The sequence below is a fragment of the Peromyscus leucopus genome, chromosome 9 (genome assembly GCF_004664715.2).
Source record: "Peromyscus leucopus breed LL Stock chromosome 9, UCI_PerLeu_2.1, whole genome shotgun sequence".
Lineage (NCBI taxonomy): Eukaryota > Metazoa > Chordata > Mammalia > Rodentia > Cricetidae > Peromyscus > Peromyscus leucopus.
Window position 1 is genome coordinate 67,410,708 of NC_051070.1, and position 27,659 is coordinate 67,438,366.

Consider the following 27,659-nt stretch of genomic DNA (forward strand, 5'->3'; position numbering starts at 1 on the left):
CAACCACAGATCCCCCCTATCATCCCTCCTCCTGCTCCCCCCCAGTTTTCTCCCCAACCCATCCCCCATTTCCTCCTCCAAAAAGGTGAGGCCTCCCTTGGGGAGTCAGCAATGTATTGTTGTTTTCATGTTTAAAATCTTCTGAGTGGTTTTTATCATCCAACAGAACTATTAATAATAGCAGAAATGTACTGAACTAACAGTGCTATGATTTGAGAGTTGGCTTGAAAACTCACATGTTAAAACAATCTTCATGCTGGTGGTACTGAGATGATGCTGAAACAATCTTCATGCTGGTAGTACCAAGACTCCACTCCATTGAATGGTACTGTATGTTACAATATTTTTCACATTTGGTTATTTATTATCTGTATATGTATGTATGAGTGCGTGTACTATGGTGTGTGTACAAGTGTGTAGGAATGCATGTGCCATAGTATGTGTGGAGGTCAGATAAAACTTGTAGGAATCAGTTATCTCCTACCATGTACATTCTGGGGAACTGAACTCAAGTCATCAGAGTTGGTGGAAGCATCTTTACCCTTTAAGTCATCTTGATAGACTTGAGTTGGACCTTTTAAAAATGGATGGAGATACCACTTGTGATGACACACACTGAGGGAGGCTGAGGCAGAGGGATCACTGAAAGCTCAAAGCTAGCTCAAAGCAAGCCTGAGCTATACAAGTTTAAGGCCAGTTTGGGATACATACAGAAATCTGTCTCAAAAAACAAAATAACAAAATGAAATATCTTGAGCCCTTTACTGTTCTGTCAAATGATGCTACATTTGTCCCTATTTTGTCCATTCCTTTTTTCCTATACTGTGAGGCCAACAATACTGAAGGCATCAACTCTATCCACCCCTCCTTGCACTAAGGTTTGAATCTAGGGCCTTATGCATGCTAATAAGATGTCATCTTGGAAGCAGAGACTAGGATTCTCATCAGACGGTGAACTTGTCAGTGCCCTGATTTTGAATTTTCCAGCCTCTAGACTGAGGAAACAAATTTCTATTTAGGCGCTTTGCTACAACAGTATAACTATACTAAGACAAGTGACAACTAAGCATTTGAAATTTGGCTTATAAAACCAAAGAAGTGAATTTGTCATTTTAGTTAGTCTCAATTAACTTGTGCTTAATTTAAATAACACTTGGTTGGTAGCCATCATACTTAACAGCAAGTAAATAAAGTGTAAATGCTGTCACACAGCAGCACAGTGTGCTGAGCTTCTCTATGCACACAGGGATACAGAGAATGGAACTGTGGCAGGTTTTCTAATATGGATGCTAGTTTACTGCCTATATGCTGTTCTGACACCTACCTTCCATTTGTTCTCCTTCCCACTTACCACTTTTTTCCCACAGGTAAGTGGAAATAAAATCCTTTTCGAAGTTCTTTATTGTCCTAAGAAAAAATGATCATTCCATTGCTTTGCAGCAGCTCTACTGTCTATATCTACTATCACAACCATAATGCATTTTATTTGTTTTTCATTTCTATTTTACACATTGTAATTTCTCTGTTTATCTTATTGTCTTCTAGAATGCTGGAGTCTAGCACTAGATGAATACAAAGAGCCTTGATGCATAAATCACTAATACTAATCTCTTCCAGGTCTTTTAAAAAGCACTACAAACAGAAATTAACTACAGAAAGGCAGCTTTTTAGATAATTTTTAGCTCTTGAATTAAATTAAACATTCATTTGTCTCTTAGACTTAGGTACTATCAGATACGAACAGCATTTTGCCATTCTTAAAAGTACTTACTTTGTTGAGTCCTCAAATTCAATCTTTCCCATACTGTTGAACATACAGATAATCTCACTGTAATTTATATTCAACCTGAAAAATTTAGTACATAAGTAAATATTTTTATAAATTTATTACTTCTCTATACAACAGTTGCCAACATTGGCTAACTTAAAGAAAGCACTTAAATAATTTACACAAATTAAAATTATTTTAATGTGGTTGTTACTTTAGGAAGCATGTATGACCTAGAATTTCAAATTATAATCACTTGCTATTTAATAACTCTTTATTGTCTCCTAAATCATGACTTACTCACCTCGGGGGGTTCCTTGGAATTATGGAATTAACTTGCGACAATTCACTTTCAAATGTTAACTTCAAGGTCCGGATAATCTGGAATCAAGAGAGACATATCCTTCAAGTGTGAATTTTCTATTTTTTTCCACATGGAAATGGTTTATTATGATAGATAGATGAAGAGAAGATAAAAAAGAGGAAAAGAAGAGAGAGAGGGGGTCGGGTGCATACCTCGTGGGAGGAAAAGCTGAAGAGAGAGGAAGGTGAGGGGCTTTTCCTTAAAATGAGGCTTTTACCTGGGGACATAGGGCAGCGCCAAATGGCAGGATTTCAAGGGGCAGGTTGGAATATTAAGACATAGTAGAATATTAAGACTCTGAACCTGCTAGAAGAGAAAGTAGGAAGTAGTCTTGAACGCATTGGCATCGGAGATCACTTCCTAAATATAACACCAGTAGCACAGACACTGAAACAATCAATCAATGGGACCTCTTGAAACTGAGAAGCTTTTGTAGAGCAAAGGATACGGTCAACAAGGCAAAGCGACAGCCTACAGAATGGGAAAAGATCTTCACCAACCCCACATCTGACAGAGGGCTGATCTTTTTTACCAAGTTCAGTGTAACTGGATTTATGTTGAGGTCTTTGATCCACTTGGACTTGAGTTTCGTGCATGGTGACAGATACGGAGCTATTTGCAATCTTTTACATGTTGACATTCAGTTATGCCAGCACCGTTTGTTGAAGATGCTTTCTTTTTTCCATTGTATAGTTTTAGCTTCTTTGTAAAAAATCAGGTGTTCATATGTATGTTGATTAATGTCAGGGTCTTCAATTTGATTCCATTGGTCCATATGTCAGTTTTTATGCCAGTATCAAGCTGTTATTACTATAGCTCTATAGTAGAGCTTGAGGTCAGGGTTGGTGATGCCTCCAGAGGTTGCTTTATTGTACAGAATATTTTTAGCTATCCTGGATTTTTTTGTTTTTCCATATGAAGTTGAGTATTGTTCTTTCCAAGTCTGTGAAGAATTGTGTTGGGATTTTGATGGGGATTGTATTGAATCTGTAGATTGCTTTTGGTAAGATTGCCATTTTTACTATGTTAATCCTTCCTATCCATGAGCATGGGAGATCTTCCCATTTTCTGATATTTTCAATTTCTTTGAGACTTAAAGTTCTTATCATATAGGCCATTCACTTGTTTAGTTAGTGTTACCCCAAGGTATTTTATATTATTTGTGGCTATTATAAAAGGTGATGTTTCTCTGATTTCTTTTTCAGCCCTTTTATCATTTGTGTATAGGAGGGCTACTGACTTTTTTGAGTTGTTCTTGTGTCCTGCCACTTTACTGAAGGAGTTTACCAGATGTAGGAGTTCACTGGTAGAATTTTGGGGGTCACTCATGTATACTATCATGTCATCTGCAAATAGTGAAAGTTTGAGTTCTTTTCCAATTTGTATCCCCTTGATCTCCTTTTGTCTTATTGCTCTAAAACTTCAAGTACTATACTAAATAAATATGGGGAGAATGGACAGCCTTGTCTTCTTCCTGATTTTAGAGGAATCTCTTTGAGTTTCTCTCAATTTACTTTGATGGTGGCTGTTGGCTTGCTGTAAATTGCCTTTATTATGTTTAGGAATGTTACTTGTATTCCTGATCTAAGACCTTTATCATGAAGGGGTGTTGGATTTTGTCAAAGGCTTTTTCAGCATCTAATGAGATGATCATGTGTTTCTTTTCTTTCAGTTTGTTTATATGGTGTATCACATTGACAGATTTTCGTATGTTGAACCATCCTTGCATCCCTGGGATTTTTAGGTTTACTTGGTCATGGCGGATATTTTGTTGTTGTTGTTGTTTGTTTGTTTTTTGGAGACAGGGTTTCTCTGTGTAGCTTTGTGCCTTTCCTGGATCTCACTCTGTAGACCAGGCTGGCCTCAAACTCACAAAGATCTTCCTGGCTCTGCCTCCCAAGTGCTGGGATTAAAGGCATGCGCCACCACTGCCCGATGGTGGATACTTTTGATGTGTTGATTTGGTTTGCCAATATTTTGTTGAGTAGTTTTGCATCAATGTTCATGAGGGAGAATGGTCTGTAATTCTCCTTGTTGCATCTTTGTGTGGTTTGGGTATCAGGGTAACTGTAGCCTCATAAAAAGTTTGGTAATGTTCCTTCTGTTTCTATTGTGTGAAACAATGTGAAGAGTATTGGAATTAGCTCTTTTTTGAAAATTTGGTAGAATTTTGCACTGAAACCATCTGGTCCTGGGCTTTTTTTGGTTGGGAGACTATTAATGACTGTTTCTATTTCCTGAAGTGTTATTGGTCTATTTAAATAGTTTATCTGGTCTTAATTTAATTTTGGTATGTGGTATCTATGCAGAAAATTGTCCATATTTTTCAGATTTTCCAATTTTGTGGAGTACAGATTTTTGAAGCATGACCTGATGATTCTCTAGATTTCCTCATTGTTGTTATGTCTCTCTTTTCATTTCTGATTTTGTTAATTTGGATGCTCTCTCTTTGACTTTTGATTAATTTGGATAGGGGTTTGTCTATCTTGTTGATTTTTTCAAAGAACCAACTCTTTGTTTCATTGATTCTTTGTATTGTTCTCTTTGCTTCTATTTCATTGATTTCAGCCCTTAATTTGATTATTTCCTGGCATCTATTCCTCCTGGGTGAGTTTGGTTTTGGTTCTAGAGATTTCAGGTGTGTTGTTAAGTCATTGATATGAGATTTCTCTAACTTCTTTATGTGTGCATTTAGAGCTATGAATTTTCCTCTTAGCACTGCTTTCATAGTGTCCCATAAGTTTGAGTATGTTGTACATTCGTTTTCATTGAATTCTAGGAAATCTTTTTTGTTTTGTTTTGTTTTTGTTTTTTGAGACAGGGTTTCTCTGTGTAGATTTGTGCCTTTCCTGAAACTCACTTGGTAGCCCAGGCTGGCCTCGTACTCACAGAGATCCACCTGCCTCTGCCTCCTGAGTGCTGGGATTAAAGGTGTGCGCCACCACCGCCCGGTGAATTCTAGGAAATCTTTAATTTCTTTATTTCTTCCTTGACCCATTGGTGCTTCAGGTAGGCATTATTCAGTTTCCATGAGATTGTAGGCTTTCTATATATTTTTTTTTGAAATCTAACTTTAAGCCATGGTGGTCTGATAAGATACATGAGGTTATCCAATGTTTTTGTATCTGTTGAGATTTGCTTTGTGACCAAGCATGTGGTCAATTTTTGAGAAGGTTCCATGGGGTGCTGAGAAGAAGGTATATTCTTTTGTGTTAGGGTGGAATGTTCTGTAGATATCTATTATGTCCATTTGAGTCATAACATCTGTTAGGTCCTCTATTTCTCTGTTAAGTTTCAGTCTGGTAGATCTGTCCTTTGGTGAGAGTGGTGTGTTGAAATCTCCCACTACTAATGTGTGGGGTTTAATGTGCGATTTAAGCTTCAGTAATGTTTCTTTTACAAATGTGAGTGCTTTTGTATTTGGGGCATATATGTTCAGAATTGAGACTTCATTGTGGTGGATTTTCCCTGTGATAAATATGTAATGCCCTTCTTGATCTCTTTCAATTGATTTTAGTTTGAAGTCTATTTTATTAGATATTAGGATAGCTACACCAGCTTGCTTCTTAAATCCATTTGATTAGAAAGCCTTTTCCAAGCCTTTTTCTCTGAGGTAGTGTCTGTCTTTGAAGTTGAGGTGTGTTTCTTGTATGCATCAGAAGGATGGATCCTGCTTTCACATCCCTTCTGTTAGCTTGTGTCTTTTTATAGGTGAGTTGAGAACATTGGTATTGATGTATACTAATGTCCAGGGATTGTTAATTCCTGTTATTTTTTGGTGGTAGTGTTGTGTTTCCCTTCTTTGGTATTTGTTGGTGTGGGATTATCTATTGCCTGAGTTTTCATGGGTGTGTTTAATTTCTTTATGTTGGATTTTTCCTTCTAGTGCTTTCTGTAGGGCTGGATTTGTGGATAGGTATTGTTTAAATCTGTTTTTATCATGGAATATTTTGTTTACTCTGTCTATGTGATTGAGAGTTTTGCTGAGTATAATAGTCTGGGTTGGCATTGGTGGTCTCTTAGTGTCTGCATAACGTTTGTCCAGGACCTTCTAGCTTTTATAGTCTTTATTGAGAAGTCAGGTGTTATTCTGATGGGTCTGCCTTTAAATGTTACTTGGCCTTTTTCCTTTGCATCTCTTAATATTTTTTCTTTGTTCAGTATGTTTACTGTTTTGATTTTTATGTGGTGAGGGGACTTTTTATTGGATCCAGCCTATTTGGTGTTCTGTAAGCTTCTTGCATCTTCATAGATATTTCTTTATGTTAGGAAAGTTTTCTTCTATGATTTTGTTGAATATATTTTCTGTCCTTTGAGTTGGTATTCTTCTCCTTCTTCTATCCCTATTATTCTTAGATTTGGTCTTTTCATGGTGTCCCAAATTTCTTGGATGTTTTGTGTTACGACTTTTTGGGCTTTAGTGTTTTCTTTGACTGATGAATCTATTTTCTCTGTTGTGTCTTTGACATCAGAGATTCTCTGTTCCACCTCCTGCATTCAGTTGGTTATGCTTTCATCTGTAGTTCCTGTTTGTTAAGTCAGATTTTTCTATTTCCAGCATTCCCGCAGTTTGTGTCTTTATTGTCTCAATTTCAATGTTCAAATATTGAACTTTTTCCTTTATTTGTTTAATTACTTTTTCTTGGCTTTGATTTCTTCCAATTTTTTTTCCTTCAATTTAAGAGAATTTTTTATTTCCTCTTTAAGGGAGTTTTTTTTATTTCCTCTTAAGGGAGTTTTTTATTTTCTCTTTAAGGGCCTCTATCTTCTTAAAGTCATTTTTAGGATTGATTTCTTCTGTTTCTTCTGTCTTGGTATGTTCAGGTCTTGTAGGTGTGGAATCACTAGGTTCTGATGTTGTCATATAGGTCTTTATGTTGTTGCCTGTATTTTTGCAATGGTGTCCACTCATCTCTTCCTCCACTTGGTGCAGGCGGTGTCTGTGTCTGAAGGTGTCGCTCTTGTTCTAATTGATAGTCTTGGTCCACTAGGAGTTCTTGGTCAAATCAGGGCTGTTGGGATCTGTTTCTCTGGGAGCAGCTTAGTCCAATCAGTGTTAGTGGGTTCTGCCTCAGGGAGTAGTTGTTCCTAATTGGTGCAGGGTGGGCTTATGGCTCCAGTGGTTGTTGGTGTCACATGGGATGGTTTTTTTTTTTTTTGGTGAGGGGGCAGAGAAAGAGGCTGTCTGGTCCCTGGGTCTCCAATGGCTGTTCCGAGTTGGTGTAGGGTGGGCTTATGACTCCAGGGATTGTTGGGTTTGCAGGGGCTGGTTTTTTGTTTTTGTTTTTGTTTTTGCGAGGGAGCAGGGAAAGGTAGCTGCCTGGTCTCTGGGGCTCCGATGGCTGGGGCCTAGTAGATAGAGACCTGATCTGCTGGTCCAGAGATGGGGCCTTACCTGTTCCCAGTCAGTGTAGGATGGGCTTATGACTCTGGTGATCTGGTTTGGTGGCTAGATGGCTCCTTCTCTTGCATTCTTGGGTCGTGTTCTACTCACTTGCCAACTCCTCAGCTGATCTTGTTTCCTTAGACTGCTTCTGAAACCTCTCCCGAATGGATCTAAGCTGAACAGGTTGATCATTAGGGCAATCTCACCAACACTTACAAGTTGTTGAGCTTCACAGGATCAACAGCTGGGCCCCGGGTTGGCCTTATGGCTCCTTCCCCAAGTGCTGGGATTAAAGGCGTGCAATCAGTCTGAGCCGTTCCTCACCTACAGTCTCGTGCAGTACAAGCTCTTGTTATTGTAAATAAATCTCGTCCATTCCAGTCCAACGGCTCGTCAGGTCTGTTTCTTTCCCAACTTTTACATCACAACATCACGCATGCAGTGTGCTGGTGTGTTGGGGTGTGTGTGTGTGTGTGTGTGTGTGTGTGTGTGTGTGTGTGTGTGACGTTGCCTCCTTTCTTCCTTAGGACAAGCCTCGAAAAGTGCATTTGCTAATGTGCCATTTTTTTTTTTTTTTTTTTTTTTTTTTGGTTTTTCAAGACAGGGTTTCTCTGGGTAGCTTTGCGCCTTTCCTGGAACTCACTTGGTAGACCAGGCTGGCCTCGAACTCACAGAGATCCGCCTGGCTCTGCCTCCCGAGTGCTGGGATTAAAGGCGTGCGCCACCACCGCCTGGCCCTAATGTGGCATTTTTATGTGTTATTTTTAATTGGCTCTTTTTTGTTTTGTTTTGTTTTTTGTTTTTCAAGACAGAGTTTCTCTGAGTAGTTTTGGTGCCTGTCCTGGATCTCACTCTGTAGACCAGGCTGGCCTCTGTGAATTTTCTTTTATTAAAATACTGCTAAAAGAGGATTTTAGAAGTAAAATGATCTTTTAGGTATTCAATCGACACATTCAAGGCTATTCTTTGGCCTCTCAAAGTAAAGGGCAGAAATCAGTGTTTACAACATTCTCTGAAGGAGTTTAAAGTTGTTTGAGACATACATCAATAGTCACCACCACCAAGTAATTAGAATGTAACTATCCGATACAGAGAGTTCTGCTCAGATTCATCATGCACCAGTGCTATCGTCAAATGCATTTCACCTCATCTTCCTAACTAAATTTACCAGAGTAAAGACCATGCTTTATTACTTTTTTTTCCCAAAAGCTTGCATGTAAACATACTGTTTTTAGAATGACAGTTAGGGGAGAATCAGGAACAAGATACTGGCAAATTCTTTACTTTTCATTTAAAGTTAGAGATTCTGGAGGCAATAAATCAATAGCTTCTAATTCTGTACCTCGGTATATCATTTGTATTTGTTCGTTTACAGGAAATAAGACTCTGAGGACACAAAGGTTAATAGAGTAGATTCCCACCCTTAGAGAATGAAGCAGAGTTAGCAAAGAGGATATTATTAATCTTGTCCTGCTAATCTGTACTATAAGAAAGACATTTCTATTTTGTACAACTTTTCTCTCTAGGCACAAGATTATAAGATAGGAGATGAAGGAAGCAACTGTTTCCCGATTTGTACATTCTGAAGGCATAAGGAGACAGGAGGAATGGGATCTTGAATTAAAAATTTAAGTCACGACAGATGAGAGAGCTGGCCCCAGGGTCATGAGAATGAGAGAACTAGCCCTGTCCCTCACCAGCTGCAGCACACAGGAGAGCAGGTCCGGCACCCTGCCTGGAAAGTACTCTACAGTTGACTCGGTTGTTGGGCTCAGGTGAGCCAGCACTGAGTCCTGAGGTTGCGAGAGCATGAGAGCTGACACTGCCCCCTCCCCTATCCGCTCTACAGCAATCGGGAGAGCGAGCCCTGCAACTATTCTGGGCAAAATGGTAGAGCTGTCCTTGGTGGTGTGAGTGTTGGTGAGCCAAATCTGAGGACCTGAGAGCAGGAGACCTGGCCTGGCTCCTTGCTGCAAGCTGCACTGGGTGAGCTAGTCAAGGCAGTGCTAGAGAGCTTACCTGGGGAAGTGATGATGAAGAAAAGCTGGTAGGCTGACCAACCCAGCTACTACCCAGGCCCAGAACCAGGGCTATGAGTTGGTCCACTCCACTGGGTTCACTGCATCTATGAACCATTGGAGCATGTGAAGGGGTCAAACCTAGAGATCTAAAACAGCAGGATCTCCATGACACAGGACAACAACAGGATATCCAAGAGGAGTCCCAGTGAGAGTCCATTATTGGTGGTGTAGCAGAAGCTAGAGGCCTTGAACTAGATCAATGACTCATAGCAATAAACACAAGTAAAGATGAATGGACTAAAGAGTAAACTGTGTGACTCAACAGGCCACACTACACTTCCATGACATGCTTCATCATCATCATCTTTTTTTTATATGTGAAATCCACAAAGAATAAAGTTAAAGAAAAAAAAATGCATGTAGGTGGATGTTGGTGGGACTGTAAGCTATGGAACTTTCTAGAGAAAGAAGCTTAGAGGATTTGTGGAAGGGTAACAGAACACATGGGACATGAAAATGAGAAGGACATTGCTGGAAAGAGGGTCACAAGGAAGGACAGTGGGATGGGAGAGAAGACTCAATGAAAACAAATGTTTGAAAATACAGTATTCAAACCTGATGTTTTGTATGCTACTTATAGCTAGTTGATTGATAAACTTAAAAAGTAAGTCTTGTGCACACGGTATTGATATAAATTAAACGCTTTCAAGAATTGAAGATCATTGGAATAAAAGAAAGCATTTAAACCCTACTTGTCTGAAGGGTGGACTTGAGCCTGAACATGTAATATATCCTTGGATCTAATCATACAAGCTATAATGTCCATCAGTGTGATCAAATCAGTTATCAAGGTATTACTACATCTATCCTTATCAGGACTAATAATAAATAATTTAATTAGATATTTAAAAAATTTACAGGCTGGAGAGATGGCTCAGTGGTTAAGAGCACTGCTTGCTCTTCCAGAGGTCCTGAGTTCAATTCCCAGCAACCACATGGTGGCTCACAACCACTTGTAATGAGATCTGGTGCCCTCTTCTGGTCTGCAGGGACACATGCAGGCAGAATACTGTATACATAATAATAAATCTTAAAAAAAAATTAAGTCACGAATTCATCTATAAACTCATGAGAGGAAAACAGTCTCATTTTGTTTACTACTCTTACCTATCCTCATCTTTAATTCAAGTGTCTTAGAACTCTTGTATAGCCTGCAACTTGGGTATCCCCCTAAAGATCCCTAGGGTGGTGTTATTAAAAGCGTCAGGAACTTTTAAGAGGTAAGGACTGATACGAGTTTTTAGGTCACTGGTAAAATGTCACTGAAAAGGGACAGTCGGGTCCTAACCTCTCCCTCTCTTTTCCTTCCTGGCCATGAGATACATGGTTCTGCTTTGCTATACTCTCCTACATGATGTACACTAGAGACCCAAAACAAATGAGCCAATCAATCATGAGTGGAAATCTTCAAAATTGTGAGCAAGAACAACCTTTCTTTTTACAAGTTGATTATCTCAGATATTTATCATAGTGGTGGAAATCTAAGTAACACAAACATCAGTTGTCACCTCACTGCCATACTACTTTGCTTTCAGATTTTGTGTTATAAACTGTAAAAATGATAAAAGGCTAAATGAATGGAACAGTGTGTATCTAAGAATTCTAATGCTGCCAGGCATGGTGGTGCTTGCCTTTAATACCAGCACCCAGGTGGCAGAGACACTATGATTTACACAGAGAGCACTCTGGTTTACATAGCAAGTACCATGACAGTCTGAGCTACATAGAAAGACCACATGTCAAAAACCAAACAAAAAAGAAGAAAGACTTCAAATACCTAAGAAGTATCAATTACCAACAAAGATAGTCCTAGTGTGTGTGTGTGTGTGTGTGTGTGTGTGTGTGTGTATATATATATATATATATATAGAGAGAGAGAGAGAGAGAGAGAGAGAATGCATTATAATATTTCAAAAGCAGCATGCATTTAGTTGAAACCATAACTTGATTTTTGATCTTTTTCCTCTGTGAGCTGATCCTTTCTTATAATGCTAGACAGTGGCAGAGAATCACAGGGTCCTAAGAGTAAGCAATGAACCTTCTACAGTACACTGCTGTGAAGTCCTGTTATTTGGTAGGTTATCTGTATTAAAAAAAAAACACTTTGGTTTATAATATTTTCAATTTATAATAGGTTTATCAGACTATAACCTCATAAGTCAAGGAGTGCCTGTACAGTTTAGTGTAATTTGAAAAAGAAACTTCTTGAGTCCTCCATGCCAAGTCCATGTTCTAAAGTACATAAAGTAACCACCACTGAACTGATTCACCCTGGACATTAAAGTTACCTGAGTCAGGTCACAGTAGGTCCTCAAAGAAGGTGCTGATTTGAGTTCTTTTGCTATCTTCATAGCTGCATCCAAATCGTTTTTTTTCTCTTCAATGTAGCTTTTAACTGTTGCTAATTTTGATAAATAATCATCTGTGCGTCTTACAAGTTCTTCACACAAGTTCTTTTTCCTTCATTGAAGACAAAGTTATTTTGTGATAGTTTACTAACATTTTTATAAAAGTAAATTTATGACTGAGTAGTATTCTTACTTTCACCAAGTGATGAATTTAACTAATAGAATAATTTCACTGATGATGAATTTAAATAATATGGTTAAAAGAAGCATGTTCTAACTGAACAGCATCTGAAAAGCTAATTTTATTAGTTGATAAACTTAACATATAACATGGCTAAATGAGGCATTCAACTAAGTTGAAATAAATTATAATTGAAATCCATGTGTGAATAAAGAACAAAAGGGATGGAAATATGGCTCAGATGTTAAGAGCACATTCTGCTCTTCTTGCAGAGGACCTGAGTTTAGTCCCTGGCACCCAAGTCAGGCAGCTCACAACCACCTATCACTCTAGTTCCAGGGAATCTGATACCCTATTCTGGCCTCTGTGATCACCAGCATTCACGTGCACATGTCCTCACACAGTAAAAAAAAAAAATCATTAAAATATAAAATTAAAAAATAAAATAATTGAGGCTGGAGTGATGACTGAGGGGTTAAGATTATTAATTTGTACTGTTCTTGCCGAAGACCTGGATTCAGTTCCCAGCACCTGCATGGTGGCTTACAACTGACTCTAACTCCAGTACCAAGGAATCTGATGCCATTTCCTCACCTCCCATGGGGCACTAGGCACACCTTTGGTATACACACACACACACACACACACACACACACACATATATATGCAGGCAAAACATGCATTTAATAAATAAATCTTAAAAAAATTTAAAAATTAGTCTTAAAAAGAAAAAAATAAAAGACAGTTATGTCACAGACATGAAGGAGACTTTAGAACATTCTAACTAGGAAAAATTCTGCCTGTATCTATCCTGTAATCTTTTGTGCCCTTACAGATATATACATACTCACTTTTTGCAAAGATTTAATTGTACATTTTAAAATATTACTATGGATCTATAGTCCATGAATAATATATGAGATTTAAAAACAGCACCAAACCAGAAGTTAGATACCAATTTAAAATAATATTCAAAGATATCTCCTTGAGTGGTTATGTATTCACTAGCTACACATCATTACTCAAATCTTTTTCTCTTCTCTAGGATGGAATTTCTTCATTATAGCAATTTAAAAGTTCTGAACTGAAAACTGAAAAATTCAAGTATTTTAGTCACTAGGCAAAATGACCTCTCATTATTTTTTGCAAATCAAATCTAGCCCCTAGCAAAAGAAGTTTGCCAACACTAAAGAAAATGGGCTAGGTTTGGAAGGTAAACAGATACTCTCCAAACCTTTGGTGACATATAGTTTTTTAAAGTGGTCTCTTTAAAAAAGACATGTAAGTTCCTAAAAGCTCACATACACAGAATAACATTAGAAAGAAGTATGAAAGTATCATTTCCCCATGGACATATGAAAAAACAACCCAAAACTGGCCAATACCATCTCATGAGAACATTGGAAAACAGTATTTTTTTAAAAAGACATTTTGTGGCTTCTTCTGGAAGCAGGAACACAGTTCCCAATTCCTCAACTCCAACCAGAGGGAGAGCTAGAGACCTGACTGATGACATTAGTAAAGCTTGTTTTGTACTGTCTGGAGGACTGATCTCTTGTGTTAGATCTTAGGCAGTAGAAAAGCATGGTAGACACTCAGGAACACTGCAGCAGGACACATATGCAGGCTAAGATATTATAGGTAGATATGCAACAGAGAACTTGAGACCTAGGAGAAGCTGAGATTCTTTTGGAAATTAAGACATAAAGGCAGTTGTGTACACAGAGGAATGGACAAAGCCACACTTGGGCAACAAAGGAGCAGACTTAAGCCTTCATCTTATACTGACGCTAAGGTTCAGAACGTTCCAGCTATTCCATGAAAAATGTTCCAGCAAGAAGCAAGCTATAAAGACTGAAAAAAGTTGCTAGCTTTTCATGCCCAAGTTTCAACACAAAGACTACCAGGAATATGAATGAATAACACCTACAACATGATAACTCATTCAGAGGAAGAGAATAGAGTGTTGGAGTCTCTCTGAGGAAGCACAGGCACTGGACTTTGTAGACTGATGTGAAACAACTGTCTTAAATATGTTCAGAAAAACAAAGGAATACATGAAAAAGAAGTAGAAGAAATTAGGAGATGGCCTAAGAGTAATAATTACAATATCAAGACAAAAAGAACATGAAAAGGAATCAAGCTTGCAGATAGAATGACCTCTCAGGATTAGACCCTGGCTTGCAGAGCTGGGCATGGTGGAACATGCCTGCAATCCCAGCATCTGAGGGCTGAGGCAGGAGAAATCTGAGTTTGAGGTCAGTCTGGATTATACAATAAGGCCCTGTCAAAACAAACAATAAAACAAAGCCGAGGAAGGAAGCAGTGGTGGAAGCAGAATCAAGCATCAGCCAGGTTAGAAGATAGGACAATTAAAATTGTTTCTGGGGAACAACAAAAACAAAAAGAGTGAAAAGAAACTAAAACAAAGAGAGATGATAGGACTTGTTAAACACCAACAGGCAAACAAACAGGAGGAGGAGAAAGATCGGAGGAAATAGGAAAACCACAAAAGAAAAAACAACTTCCAAAATTTGATGAGACAAAGATCTACAAACCAACTCCATGTAAAATAAACCCTGTGGTGGTATTGTGTTCCCCCAAATATTGTGTTCCCCTAATAAACTTATCTGGGGTCAGAGACAGAACAGCCACTAGACACAAAGGCTAGAAAATGGTGGCACTCACACCTTTAATCCTAGCATTCCAGAGGTTGAAATCCCTCTGGATCTCTGTGAGTTCAAGGCCACATTGAAAACAGCCAGGCATGGTGACACACACCTTTAATTCCAAGAAGTAAGCCTTTAATCCCAGGGAGTAGATGGTAGAAAGGAAAGTTATATAAGGTGTGAAGACCAGAAACTAGAAGCATTTGGCTGGTTAAGCTTTTAGGTTTTGAGCAGCACAGTTCAGCTGAGAGCCATTTCCAGTCTGAGGAAACAAGATCAGCTGAGAAGTTGGCTAGGTGAGGTTAGCTGTGGCTTGTTCTGTCACTCTGATCTTCCAGTGTTCACCCCAATACCTGGCTCAGGTTTGATTTCATTAATAAGAACTTTTAAGATTCATGCTACAAAACCCATACAGTCAAACTGTTGAAAGGCAGAGAAACAATCATGAGACCAAGAAGAGAAATGTAATTTGTCATACACAACAGATTTCTAGTAAGATTATTGATCAAATTCTCAGGAGAAACTTTCAAGGCAGAAGGCAATGGAAGAATATACATTAAAAAAGCGTGAAAGAAAAAAAAATCTGTGAACAGAATTTCTTATTTAGCAAAGTTGTCTAAGAAAAGAGACAGAGAAGGGCTGCAGAGGGATGGGTCAGAGGTTAAGAGCACTGGCTGCTATTCCAGAAGAACCATATTTGATTCCCAACACTCACATGGAAGTTCACAACCATTCATAACTCCAGTTCAGGGAATATGATGCCCTCTTCTGGCCTCTGTGAACATTGCATATACATGGTACACAGACATGCATGCAATCAAAATACTCAGACACAAAAAGAAAATAAAATAAAGAAAAAAATTAGTTACAAAAAAGAAAGAAATGAGAGACAAACAGAAGAAAAATAGGAGGAAATAGGAAAACCACAAAACAAAAACAAAAAATGAGGGAAAAAATGCCTATCAATAAGACAACAACAAATGCTGCTCAGGATGTAGAGGAAACATGAACTTTTGTACACTGCTGATGGGAGTGTAAATGAGTCCAGCTATTATGGAGATTAGTACAGAGGTTTCTCAGAAAAACAAAATTAAACCATTGCACAACCCAGCTACAACAGTCTTGGGTACATATTGGGTAGTTTGAATGAGAATGGTCACCACAGGCTAATATATTTGAATGTTTGGTTCCCAACTGGTGGACTGTTGGAAAGGATTAGGAGTTGTGGCCTTGCTGAAGAAGTTGTGTCATTGGGAGTGGGCTTTGAGATTTCAAAAGCCCAAGTTAGGCCCTGGCTCACTCTCTGTCTGCAGCCTACAGATAAGAGTTCTCAGCTACTTCTCTAGCATCACGCCTGCCTGCCTGCCTGCCGCCAAGCTCCCTTCCATGATAATGGACTTACCCTCTGAAACTCTAAGCAAGTTAAATTAAATGCCCAATAAAATGCTTTCCCTTATAAGTTGCCTTGGTCATGGTGTCTCTTCACAGCAATAGAAAAGTGACTAAGACAACATCCAAAGAAACCTAAGTGTGCTTGTTAGTGTTTTTGTAAACCTGACATAAACTAGAGTCATTAGGAAAGAGGGAATCTCAGTTGAAGAACTGCTTTGACTGGCTTGTGGTCATATCTACGAGAGATTACCTCCATTAATGAGTAATGCAGAAGGATCTAACTGACTATGGGCAACACCATCCCTGGGCAGGTGGGCCTGGGCTGTATAGGAAAGCTAGCTGAGCATGAGCCAGAGAACAAGCCTGCAACAGAAAGCAAAGCAGGACAGAGTCAAAGTTAGAGGTCTAAGAATGACAACTACAAAAGAAAGCACAGCGAAAGGAAACCAAAAGCATAAACTCTAACAAAAAAAAAAAAATAACAAATCAGTTGGACTTCATCTAGGTCCATTCTTCAATGGAAGAACACTTGTCTAGCACTCACAAGGCCTTGTCTAATCCCTAGCACCAAAGGGGGAAAATCAAATATTTTATGCACTGGGCATAAAAGGCCATAAAAATTTAAGGAGATCAAGTGTTGGTGAAGAGACAAATGACATTACTAAGCACATTGCTTTAGTCTTATCAAAAGTTTTATGAACCTTTATCCTGAAACATACATAATTAAAAATAACATGTCAAATAGCTTTGAAAAAAGCATTAAATTATTGTTGTTTAGTAACTGCCTATCAGAAAGCCTTCTTTTCGGATGCAAATAAGCACATGAGAAAATGATAGGCCCATGTAGAAGAAAAAAATTGTTTGTACTTCCTCAAATATGTGAATTCTACAACATGAATTAGGCTATGAAAATATTTCTCTTTGTTAATTGCTTTAAGAAAGAAATGTGGTAGCTCAGACCTGTAATAGCACTTGGAAGACTGGGGCAAGAGGATCTTGTACTTGAGCTTCAGCCTAGGCAACACAGTGGTACCCTATCTTGAAACACACACATGTACATTCACACATGCATACATGTGCAAATGAGGGGTGGGAAACAAAGACACAAAGAAAGAAGCTTGTTAACTTTAAAGTTAGCTTTGGAATTACAAAACAAGACAAAATTTTGGAGGTATAGACAGTTTTTCACTTGAACTTCTGAAAGCCAGTCTTTTAGTTTTTCTTTTGAGGCAGGATCTCACACTGTTGCCCAGCCTGATTTCAAATTCACAGAAACCCACCTCTCTCAGCCTCCTGAATGAATGCTGTGATTACAGGACTGAGTCACCACACCTAGCTAGAAATCAGTCTTTAAGACTCACATACTGCTGGGCGGTGGTGGCGAACGCCTTTAATCCCAGCACTCAGGAGGCAGAGCCAGGCAGATCTCTGTGAGTTCAAGGCCAGCCTGGTCTACAGAGTGAGATCCAGGACAGGCACCAAAATTACACAGAGAAACCCTGTCTTGAAAAACCAAAAACCAAAACCAAGAAAACAAAAACAAAACAACAATAACAACAACAAAACTCACTACTACCTTCTAAGCTTGTTTTAAAGTTACATGTAACTTCAGTCTAATTGAACAAAGGAACAGAATGACAAGTTAATATTAAGAAAGTTGGTTTCATCAAGTCTATATTTTTAAGTTATTACCTGGAATCAAGAGAAGCAAGAAGTTTATCAAATTGTTTCTCCACAACCTCTGTTAGACTGTGTGTCTCCTCTCTTGTTTGATTTTGTGTACTATCAAGCATCTGGAAAAAAAAATTCAATAAACCTGGTATTTTCACTTTGGAGTATTTGTATCGTCAATATATTATTGAATGGAAAAGATACTTTCTAGACTTTTCAAAAATAGCCACGGAAGTGATAATAAATAGAGCAAACCATTAAGTTCAACTTTATACTCTGGCACTTGTCAGCAAGATCACATCTTGTGGGCATTTTTGTACTGATAATTTGACAAAACAAAGAAAAAAAAGCACCTAAAAATCTGATAGGTTTTATAAACTTTTTCTTATCCCTTTTTATCATAACAGAACAAAAGTCATTTTGGATAACTGAATTTCTCTATAGCAGTATTCTCTAAATTACTGAAACAAACAAACAAACAAACCAAAACAAAACCCCAAGATCCCCAAACCAAAGTTAGAAAACACACTTTAGCTCTTGGTGTAGACTTAGGGTCCCTTAGCTCTTTTGTTTCTATCTCCAGACTTAGTCTTACCGCAGGCAGGAGCCTCTCCTCCCACCCTACCTCACTCCCCCAGGGACTCTGCTTCTTGGTGTGGACCCAGGTTTCTCTAGCTCTTTGCTGTTGCCTCTTCTCAGCCTTTCTTCCTAGCCCATCTCCATTCCTTTGTATCATCCATAGACCCACTCTCTATCAGGGACCCCACAGTTACCACACTTGCCTAGGATTCAGAATGGGCAACAGCAACCAAAGAATGAACACCCATCCAACAAAGACAATTGCTGATATCTACACCAAGAAACACCTTAAACATCCTAACTTCAGAGTCCTAGATACCAGTACAAAACCACAAACATGAACAGTCAAGATGATATGCCTCCTTCAGAAGCCATAAACCCACTGTAATAGGCCTCAAGAAATGCGATTTAGCTGAAACATAAGACAAAGACTTCAAAACAGCAATTATGAACATGTTCAAGGACCTTAAAGAGGATAGGAATAAATTCCTTAATGAAAATATAGACAGTTGAATGAAATAATAAAACAATTCCAGCATAATTCTTATAGAAATTTAAAGAATCTTTAACTTCATATGGACACACACACACACACACACACACACACACACACACACACACCAGGATAGCTAAAACAATCCTGAATAATAAAAGAATTGCTGCAGATATCACCACCCCTGATTTCAAGTTATATTATGGAACTACTGAAATAAAAATAGCATGGTATTGGCAAAACAAACAAACATAACCAGGCAGACACATTGATTAATGGAACTAAATTGAAGAACCAGACATAAATCCACACATATATGGACACACGATTTTTGACAAAGCAAAAAATAAACACAGGAGAAAAGATAGCATCTTTTCTTTTTAAATGATACAAGTCAAACTGAATGGCTTCATGTATTAGAATGAAAATAGATTCCTATCTATTACTTTGCACAAAACTCAACTCCAAATGTATCAAAGACTTTGTACTGGTTGGTCAGCTTGACACAAGCAGAAGCCTCAGTTGAGGAAATGCTTCCATGAGATCCCCCGTCAGGAATTTTCTCAATTAGTGATCATTGGGGGAGGGGGCAGCCCAACGTGGGTAGTGCCATCCTTGGGCAAGTGGTCCTGGTTCTATAAAAAAAGCAGGCTGAGCAATCCATGAGGAGTAAGCCAGTAAGGAGCAACTCTTCTGTATCAGCTCCTGCCTCCAGACTCCTGCCTTGTTTGAGTTCCTGGCTTCCTTTGGTGATGAACAACAATGTGGAAGTATAAACTGAATAAACCCTTTTCTCCCCAGCTTGCCTTTTGTTTTGTCACAGCAATAGAAACCCTGACTAAGACAGACTTCAATGTAAGACTAGACAGCCTGAATCTGATAAAAGAGAAAGTAAGAAATTGGCTTGAACTCGTTCAAGAAAGTGTGTGAACAGGGCACTGATCGCACAGACACTAAGACCCACAATTAATAAACTGGACCTCAGGAAGCTGAAAAGGTGTATGGCAAATAACACATCATTAGGGCAAAGTGGCAGCCTACAGAATGGGAAAAGATCTCTAACAATCACACATAATTAATATCTAAATATATCAAGATCTAAAAATGCAACATCAAGAAAGCAACCCAATTAAAAACAGGGTATAAGGCTAAACAGAGCCCTCAAAAGATGAAACACAAATTAGCAAGAAACACTTAAAGAGATGTTCAACATCCTCAGCCATCAGGGAAATGGAAATTAAAAACTACTTTTAGATTTCATTTTATCCCAGTCACAATGGCCAAGATCAATAAAACAAATGACAGCTCATGCTAGCAAGAAACACTTCATTGCTGGTGGGGTGCAAACTGGTACAGCCACTATAGAAATCAGTGTTTCCTCACAAAGCTGGAAATGAATCTACCCCAAGACTGAGCTATCCTGCTCTTAGGCATGCACTCAAAGGACTCTACCTCCTACCATGGAGATGCTTATTTATCCATTTTCATTGCTGCTCTATTAGTAACAGCCATAAACTGGAAATAGCCTAGATGTCTCTCAACTGACAAATGGATATGAAACTGTGGCATATTTACACAATAGGTTGTTCAGCTATTAAAAAAATTAAATTATGAAATCTGTAGGTAAATGGAGAGAGAAAAAAAAAACATCCTGAGTGAGGTAACTCTGACCCCAAAAGACAAACACTGTACGTTTTTTCTTTTATGTGGATGTTAGCTTTTAAGCTTTCAAAATGTGTGCCAATTCCAATAGCCAGAGCTTAGGTACCTAGTAAGGTATTAGTGGGGAAGAGAGCATCTCCCAAGGAAGGGGAAATAGAACACAGAGTTATGGTGAGAAAATGGAGAAACTAGAATAGGAGGATTAAACAGGGAGGGGATGGAAAAAGAAGGATAAAGGAGGGGATATGGGAAAGGACAACTAACAAGAAAGTCTGTTTGTAAAACTATATGGAAACCTACTATGGCAGAAGCTTCCTAAATTATACACATATATAAAAGGAATCTAAATAGAGTCACAAAAATCATAGGGGAATTGATACCCAAACTAGACATCTTATGTCACCAAGTAAAACCTCCATTCCCAGGAATGGGTTATATCTTGTTGAGTCATTGGCCAAAGGGACTCCATGGAAACCTCTAAATATCACAGGCTAATGCCATGGCTATTAGTTGCTCTCTAAAACCTGATGGTAAGGCCTTATTTGCTGAAGACAATGCTTACTTATATCATTGAACACTGGGAAGTTGAGCTGGTTCCTATCTAGACACTTCACCGCAACTGACTAGCATTCATGGTACTGGAAGGTTCTCTGTATGCTACTAGAGGAGCCAAGAGCCTTAAACTAAATAGGTCATGGGCCCTAGAGGAAAATCTATTATTCTTCTGCTAAAGCAGTGGTTCTCAACCTGTGAGTCATTCAAATATCCTGCATAACAGATATTTAAATTACAATTCATAACAATAGCAAGATTACAGTTATGAAGTAGCAACAAAATAATTTATGGGTCCTCACAACATGAGAGGGACTGTATTAAAGGGTCGTAGCATTAAGAAGGTTGAGAACCACTGTGCTAAAGCAACATAGCAATAAAATGACTAGAAATGACATACTGATATACCCATGGATCAGTGCCTCACCTAGCCCTCATCAGAGAAGCTTCTACTTGTGATAGATGAGAACTAATACAGAGACCCACAATTGGACAATATGCAGAGAGTCAGACACTTTGGAGCACTCAGTCTTAAATGAGATGTCTTCAAAACCCCCTCCCCCACCAACACTCAGGTATATGTGGAAGAGGAAGCAGAAAGATTGTAACACCCAGAGGTAATTGATGACTATAATGGATGACTCCAAGAAAACAAGGTCTAGATGCAACAACTGATGTACATATGAACTGATACACACTGTGGCAGCACACACAAGATCTACACAGGATTAAGACAAATGCCCAATACTGAGAAGGCAAAGTGGACAGGGGTTTCCACTCCTAACCAAGAAGCTATATGCCATTGATATTCACCAGCAAAGGGAAAACCTGTTTTCTCCAATGGAGTCTCATTGGGTATATCAACTACACTTCAAGGCAGGCCCCATGTCCAAGAGTAGTTGGCCAGTGCAAAATAAACTCCATGATAGTTTTGTAAACTTTTTGTTTCAGTTTGGCTTTTTTTTGTCTAATTGGTCTTTTGCTTATTTGTTTTGATTTCCACTTTTGTGTTTTTGTGGGTTATTTTGGTGCTGTATTTCTTCTTTTTTTCTTTTTGAAAGAGTGAAAAGTTGGGTGGGTAGAGAGGTGGAGAGAATCTGGGAAGAATTGTGAGAAGGAAAAAACATGATCAAAATATATGAAAAATTCACTAAAAATGTATTTAATAAAATACATATTACATTCTATTAAAAACAAAGCAAAATTTTGAAATGAAAATGTTAGCTGTTTTAAGTTTAATTTTAAACCACTCAAAAATTTTCGCTTGAGACTTGAGATCCACGGCCTCTATATTGCTGTAGTTTTTTGTTTGTTTTTGGCATGGCCATGCCTACCTTACTTATGTCTGTCTCAGGAAAGTACTATGAAGCAGATTATTACTTTGCATTCACAGCCTCACTCGAGTCTCACCTACATCTGACTCAGAAGATACTTAAGATTTTGGCACTATTGTTGATACTGGAACTATAAGATTTGAGGGATGATAGGATTGTGCATTATGAAAGAAAAGAATTGGGTTTGGAGTAGAGGGTGGCTGGCTTGGAGCTGAACTGTGCCCCTTTCAAATTCAGTTGTTGAAATCCTACATCCTGTTATTTTAACACAGAGGTACTTGTAAGTACAAGCTTGTCATCACAAGTAACATTCTTTATTCTCTCCTTTTCTCAATGTTTTTCTTTCTCATAACTCTCACCCCATTACTTTTATTGTATTTCTAATTCCTTTTGAGAAAGCTGATTTTGTTTTTGTTTTTGTTTTTTTTTTGTTTTTTCAAGACAGGGTTTCTCTGTGCAGCTTTGCGCCTTTCCTGGAACTCACTTGGTAGCCCAGGCTGGCCTTGAACTCACAGAGATCCACCTGGCTCTGCCTCCTGAGTGCTGGGATTAAAGGCATGTGCCACCACCGCCTGGCTGAAAGCTGATTTTTTAAACATAAAGTATTAATTATATTTCTACTTAGCAGTAACAGTTTGAAAGTGAAATTAAAGCAATTTCTTTTACAGTAGCATCAAGCAGAATAAAATACACAGCATAAATTTAAACAAGAAAATACAATATAGCCGGGCGTGGTGGCGCACGCCTTTAATCCCAGCACTCGGGAGGCAGAGCCAGGAGGATCTCTGTGAGTTCGAGGCCAGCCTGGGCTACCAAGTGAGCTCCAGGAAAGGCGCAAAGCTACGCAGAGAAACCCTGTCTCGGAAAAAAAAAAAAAAAAAAAAAAAAAAAAAAAAAAAAAAAAAAAAAAAAAAAAAAAAAAAGAAAATACAATATGTGTTCATTGAAAACCAAGAAATATTGTTTAAAGATTTAACAAATGAAGGAATAACCAGTAAAAGCTTTTTTTTTTAAAGTGAAATTTAATCAATCCACAGAGTCTCCCTCTTCTATGTAAAAAAATAATAACACAACCAGCTCAAAACCCTGAAATCCTTCATTCTAAAAGTGTTGTTGCTGGGTACTTAAGGGCTAGTTTCTTGTCAGGTAGAGCAAGCAGCAAAGAAAACGAGACTCTCTCCATTGGAGGTCACAGGTAAACAAGGAGCAAATTCTGCAAAGATGAAAATCCAGTTCACAGAAGGTACATATCCTGATTCCTCATACTCTCTGACTTTATGAACCTTCTTAGAATAACAATGTTACAAACTCAATCCAGGGAGGTCATGAGGGCAGGGGTAGTTTCTAATTCTTTTGCATGTTTCTCTATTAGTATATTATTATGTTTAAAAACTGAGTGCTAAACCTAACCTCAGTGATATACATACAAATGTATACATTTATAGAGGACATTTTGGCTGGGGATGTAGCTCAGTGGCAGAGTGATTGGTTCACATGCATCATACTCTACATTCAATCCTCCATACTGCCACATCCTGCTCCCTAAAGAGAGGATATGTGTAATGTTAAGTGAAGGCACATAATCTCAGGAAGAAAAAAAATCACCCACATGTTCTCACTTATATGCAGAACATAGCCAATAACACTATGTATGTATATAAACACATGTAAGTGTGTACAGTATAACATGTAGAAAGAGAACAAGAAATGATAAATATTAAGAGATGAAAAAGGACATAAGTTATGGAAGAGGTTATAAAGCTAATTGTTATTTTAGTTCTAACTTTGCCATGGATTTCTGGTAGTAAATATATAAAAATCTATTCAATAGTGAAGTATAAAATCTAACGTGAAGCATGACAGCTTAAGAGTTGCTGTTCTAACTGTGTAGAAGTTCAGTGAGATGTACAGGCTTTAGATATGGTGAATTTTGGCGCATGATGTTTTTTATTTGCAAGCTTATTATAATAAAGATAATTAAAAAGTGTTTTTTTCATAAAGAGGCCATGCTTTACCTCCTGGTAGAATTATTCAAAATGCTTACTTTTATCGCATTACTTAATTGTTCAAAATTATAGCCTGCTATCTTCAGTGCTTCATCGATTTCTTCTGTCTCCTAAGAAGAGAGGGAACCACATACAAATATAACACACAAAAACAGATGCTTAGATACATTATAGTTGTAAAAACTTGAGCTGTAATTTTGGTTACAAATGCAACAAAGATCTACCAATGAAGTGCAAAAGCAAGCAACAATAAAAATACTTCTAATCCAGCCTATCTAAAATTTTAAAAAATTTCCCATACTATGGCTAGAAATCCAGGACCTCAGGCAAATAGTCTAGCAGTGAGCTATATCCTCAATCAGTAGAGGAACTCATTTATGTAGACCAGGCTGTCCTCAAACTTGCAATAATCCTCCTGCTCCTGTCTTTATAGTGTTGAGGATATAGTAATACACCACCATACCTAGTGACCTGTGAGTCTTCTGTCTCAGCCTCCCAAGCACTGGTAGTACAAACACATGCCACCAAAGACACCATAAAATATTGTTTAACAGTAAAATTGTACCATGAATCCATTCTTCAATTTAAAATTATCTCAGAAAATGTATCATGAAAAAAGTATATAGACAAACAGTTTTTAAGAAAAGATGATTATAAATATGGCTCTGCGAAGAGTTTGACTCGATAATCAGATGTGTTAACACACATTTGTAATCAGAGCACTTGGGAGATACAGGTTGCAGGATCAGATCAGATCATCTTGAGTTATGTAGTGAGTTCAAGTCCAGCTTGGGCAACATAAGGTTCTATTTTTTTGTTTTTAAATTAGAGTTAAAAAAAAAAAAAGAGAATGAGTACAATTTAGGCTTCACTCCCCTCTTCCAGACCAGCAATGATTTTTATAAGAAGACTCTATTTCACTTAGTTTCATTTTAGAGTCTGTTCTATTTCTAAGCTCAAGTTCAGTAAATGTTTATCATTAACATTATTCAGAATAGTAACAGGTAAAATTCAATCTTCAATAACAAACAGTATCATTATCAATAACAAATGCAGTTAGGCCTCTTAGGTGTCATTAAAATAACTGGAAAACTACATTCAGAATTTAGAAAACTTTAACTGTACATGTTTCAGGGAATTTGGATTACGTAACTAGGTTCACAGGGGAAAAAAAATGTATTCAGGTAAGTATCAAGAACTTTAAACCAAGTCACTCAAAGTATGCCTCAGGAAAAAGAGAATTACAAACAGGTTTGTCATAAACACAGGTTAAAACTGTTTAAGCAGAGAGCAAAGCAAAAGATTCCAGTGAGGAGCATGGGTTTATTTGTTACTTTTAAGCTTCTAAAAGAGTTGATAATTGTAGGAACCCTGAGAGGAAAAGTTCAGCTACCTAGCATAAAGCCAAATGTTTGGTTTCACAATGCTTCATGACCAATGTTTTTCATACCGACATTACAGCCGACGGGCTTGAAACAGTCCTGTATACAGAGGATGAATGTTCCAAATCAACAATTAGTTGGTCCACTGTCTTTTTAAGGTCTGAAGAGCAGTTCTTTACCCTGAAAAAGGTCAAGTGTGTTACTTGAAATACAAGCATGAATATAATCTCCATGCCTTCTCATTTTTATTCTCTATCAAAAATAATTCAGGTGATGACTTACAAAAATATGTTCTCAATTATCAATAAGGAGAATCCATAAATAAAAATTACTTTCACATAATTTAATTTTAATATAAATTTAACTTAAGCAAATTCCTGAAAGTAATGGCTTATACCATGTTCTAATTTCTTAGTCACCTTTACTTACTTGGTATTTGGAGGAAGAATTACTAATAATGATTGAAATGTTTAAGTTCATCAATTAAAGTAACTCATGCATACAAATAAGTACTTATACACAGAAATGTCAGCTATTAGAAGTGTACTGATAAACTTGGGTAACAAGAGACCCTATCTCAGAAAACTTGAAACTCCACACAAAACAAACTATATATAAAACTGTCTAAACCAAACTGCATTTAAATTAAGAATGAAGAGTTTCTGCCAGGCAGTGGTGGCGCATGCCTTTAATCCCAGCACTCGGGAGGCAGAGCCAGGCGGATCTCTGTGAGTTCGAGGCCAGCCTGGGCTACCAACTGAGTTCCAGGAAAGGCGCAAAGCTACACAGAGAAACCCTGTCTTGAAAAACCAATAAAATAAAATAAAATAAAAAAATGAAGAGTTTCTAATATAAATTTATATAGAGTGTTTAATTTAAAAAGTGGTCATTTAGAACAAAGTTTAAACTTTTACTAGACATTACACATATATAGACAAGAATCTGATTAACTTGCATAATGTTTTACACCAGAAAATTTCCAAAGGAAGTAAAGATCTTTGGAGGAAATCAGAAGAGCTGAAAGCACGGAATGGTCTAAACAGCAATGATTGGCTAGCATGGAGGAGGAAGTGCTGTCTCCTCTGGTGGGAATGATCTCTCAGCATCTATCACAATCACTAATCTTTGTTTAAACCCAGTCTACACTGCTCAAAAAATTATGTTTCACTTTTGCAGATGTCCAAATTTGACAACCCCAAATTTGATAAAAATGGCTACTCTGTGGAGACAAGATCTACAACCATTGAGTCACAATGATTCCTAAAGTTGTATTCTTGTGATTCGCACAGAGCTCATGGAGAAAGTGACTGGCGAGTTACGTTTTCAGGAGGTGAGAGAAGTACTGTATCTGTCAACACCTAGATGCCAAACTTCAGGTGAGAGGTTTTCCACCCAAAGATACAACTAGAATTATTCCTTTAGTTTCTCCCTAACTCATTAAAGTATAAAAAGAAAAACTATGGAGGTAATATGAAAATCCAGTAATTCAAGTTTAAAGAAATTGGGATTTTAATTGGCTAGGCCAGGAAGACCTAGAGCACAAGAAAAAGTAGAGAAGTAAAATGAGACAGAGAAAAGAAAACAAGAAAATTAAGTGGGGTAGTAGCAATGGAAGAAAGGATATAGACATAGACGATATTGGCAAAGCAAAAATATGTAGGAGGTAAATGAATAACAATATGAGAAATTTGGATAATTTACTTGGTATTATTTATAAAATTAGTTCCAAATGAGATAGTTCCTTGAAACCCCCTATATTTTTACTTTTAGACTATCATATTAAATATGATT

The 27,659-nt window shown here is 37.8% G+C and overlaps 1 protein-coding gene across 1 annotated transcript in view; it reads right to left on the reverse strand.

Annotated features, from left to right (window-relative positions):
* The window catches only part of Rnf17 (ring finger protein 17), a 124,056-nt gene that overhangs the window by 78,725 nt on the left and 17,672 nt on the right, over positions 1-27,659 (reverse strand). The window contains exons 4-9 of the mRNA XM_028858152.2: positions 25,937-26,048; positions 24,525-24,596; positions 17,882-17,982; positions 11,888-12,059; positions 2,073-2,149; positions 1,772-1,846 (exon numbers count right to left, since the gene is read on the reverse strand). Of these exons, the coding sequence (XP_028713985.1) occupies positions 1,772-1,846; positions 2,073-2,149; positions 11,888-12,059; positions 17,882-17,982; positions 24,525-24,596; positions 25,937-26,048 (609 nt within the window). The remainder of the gene's footprint in view (positions 1-1,771; positions 1,847-2,072; positions 2,150-11,887; positions 12,060-17,881; positions 17,983-24,524; positions 24,597-25,936; positions 26,049-27,659) is intronic.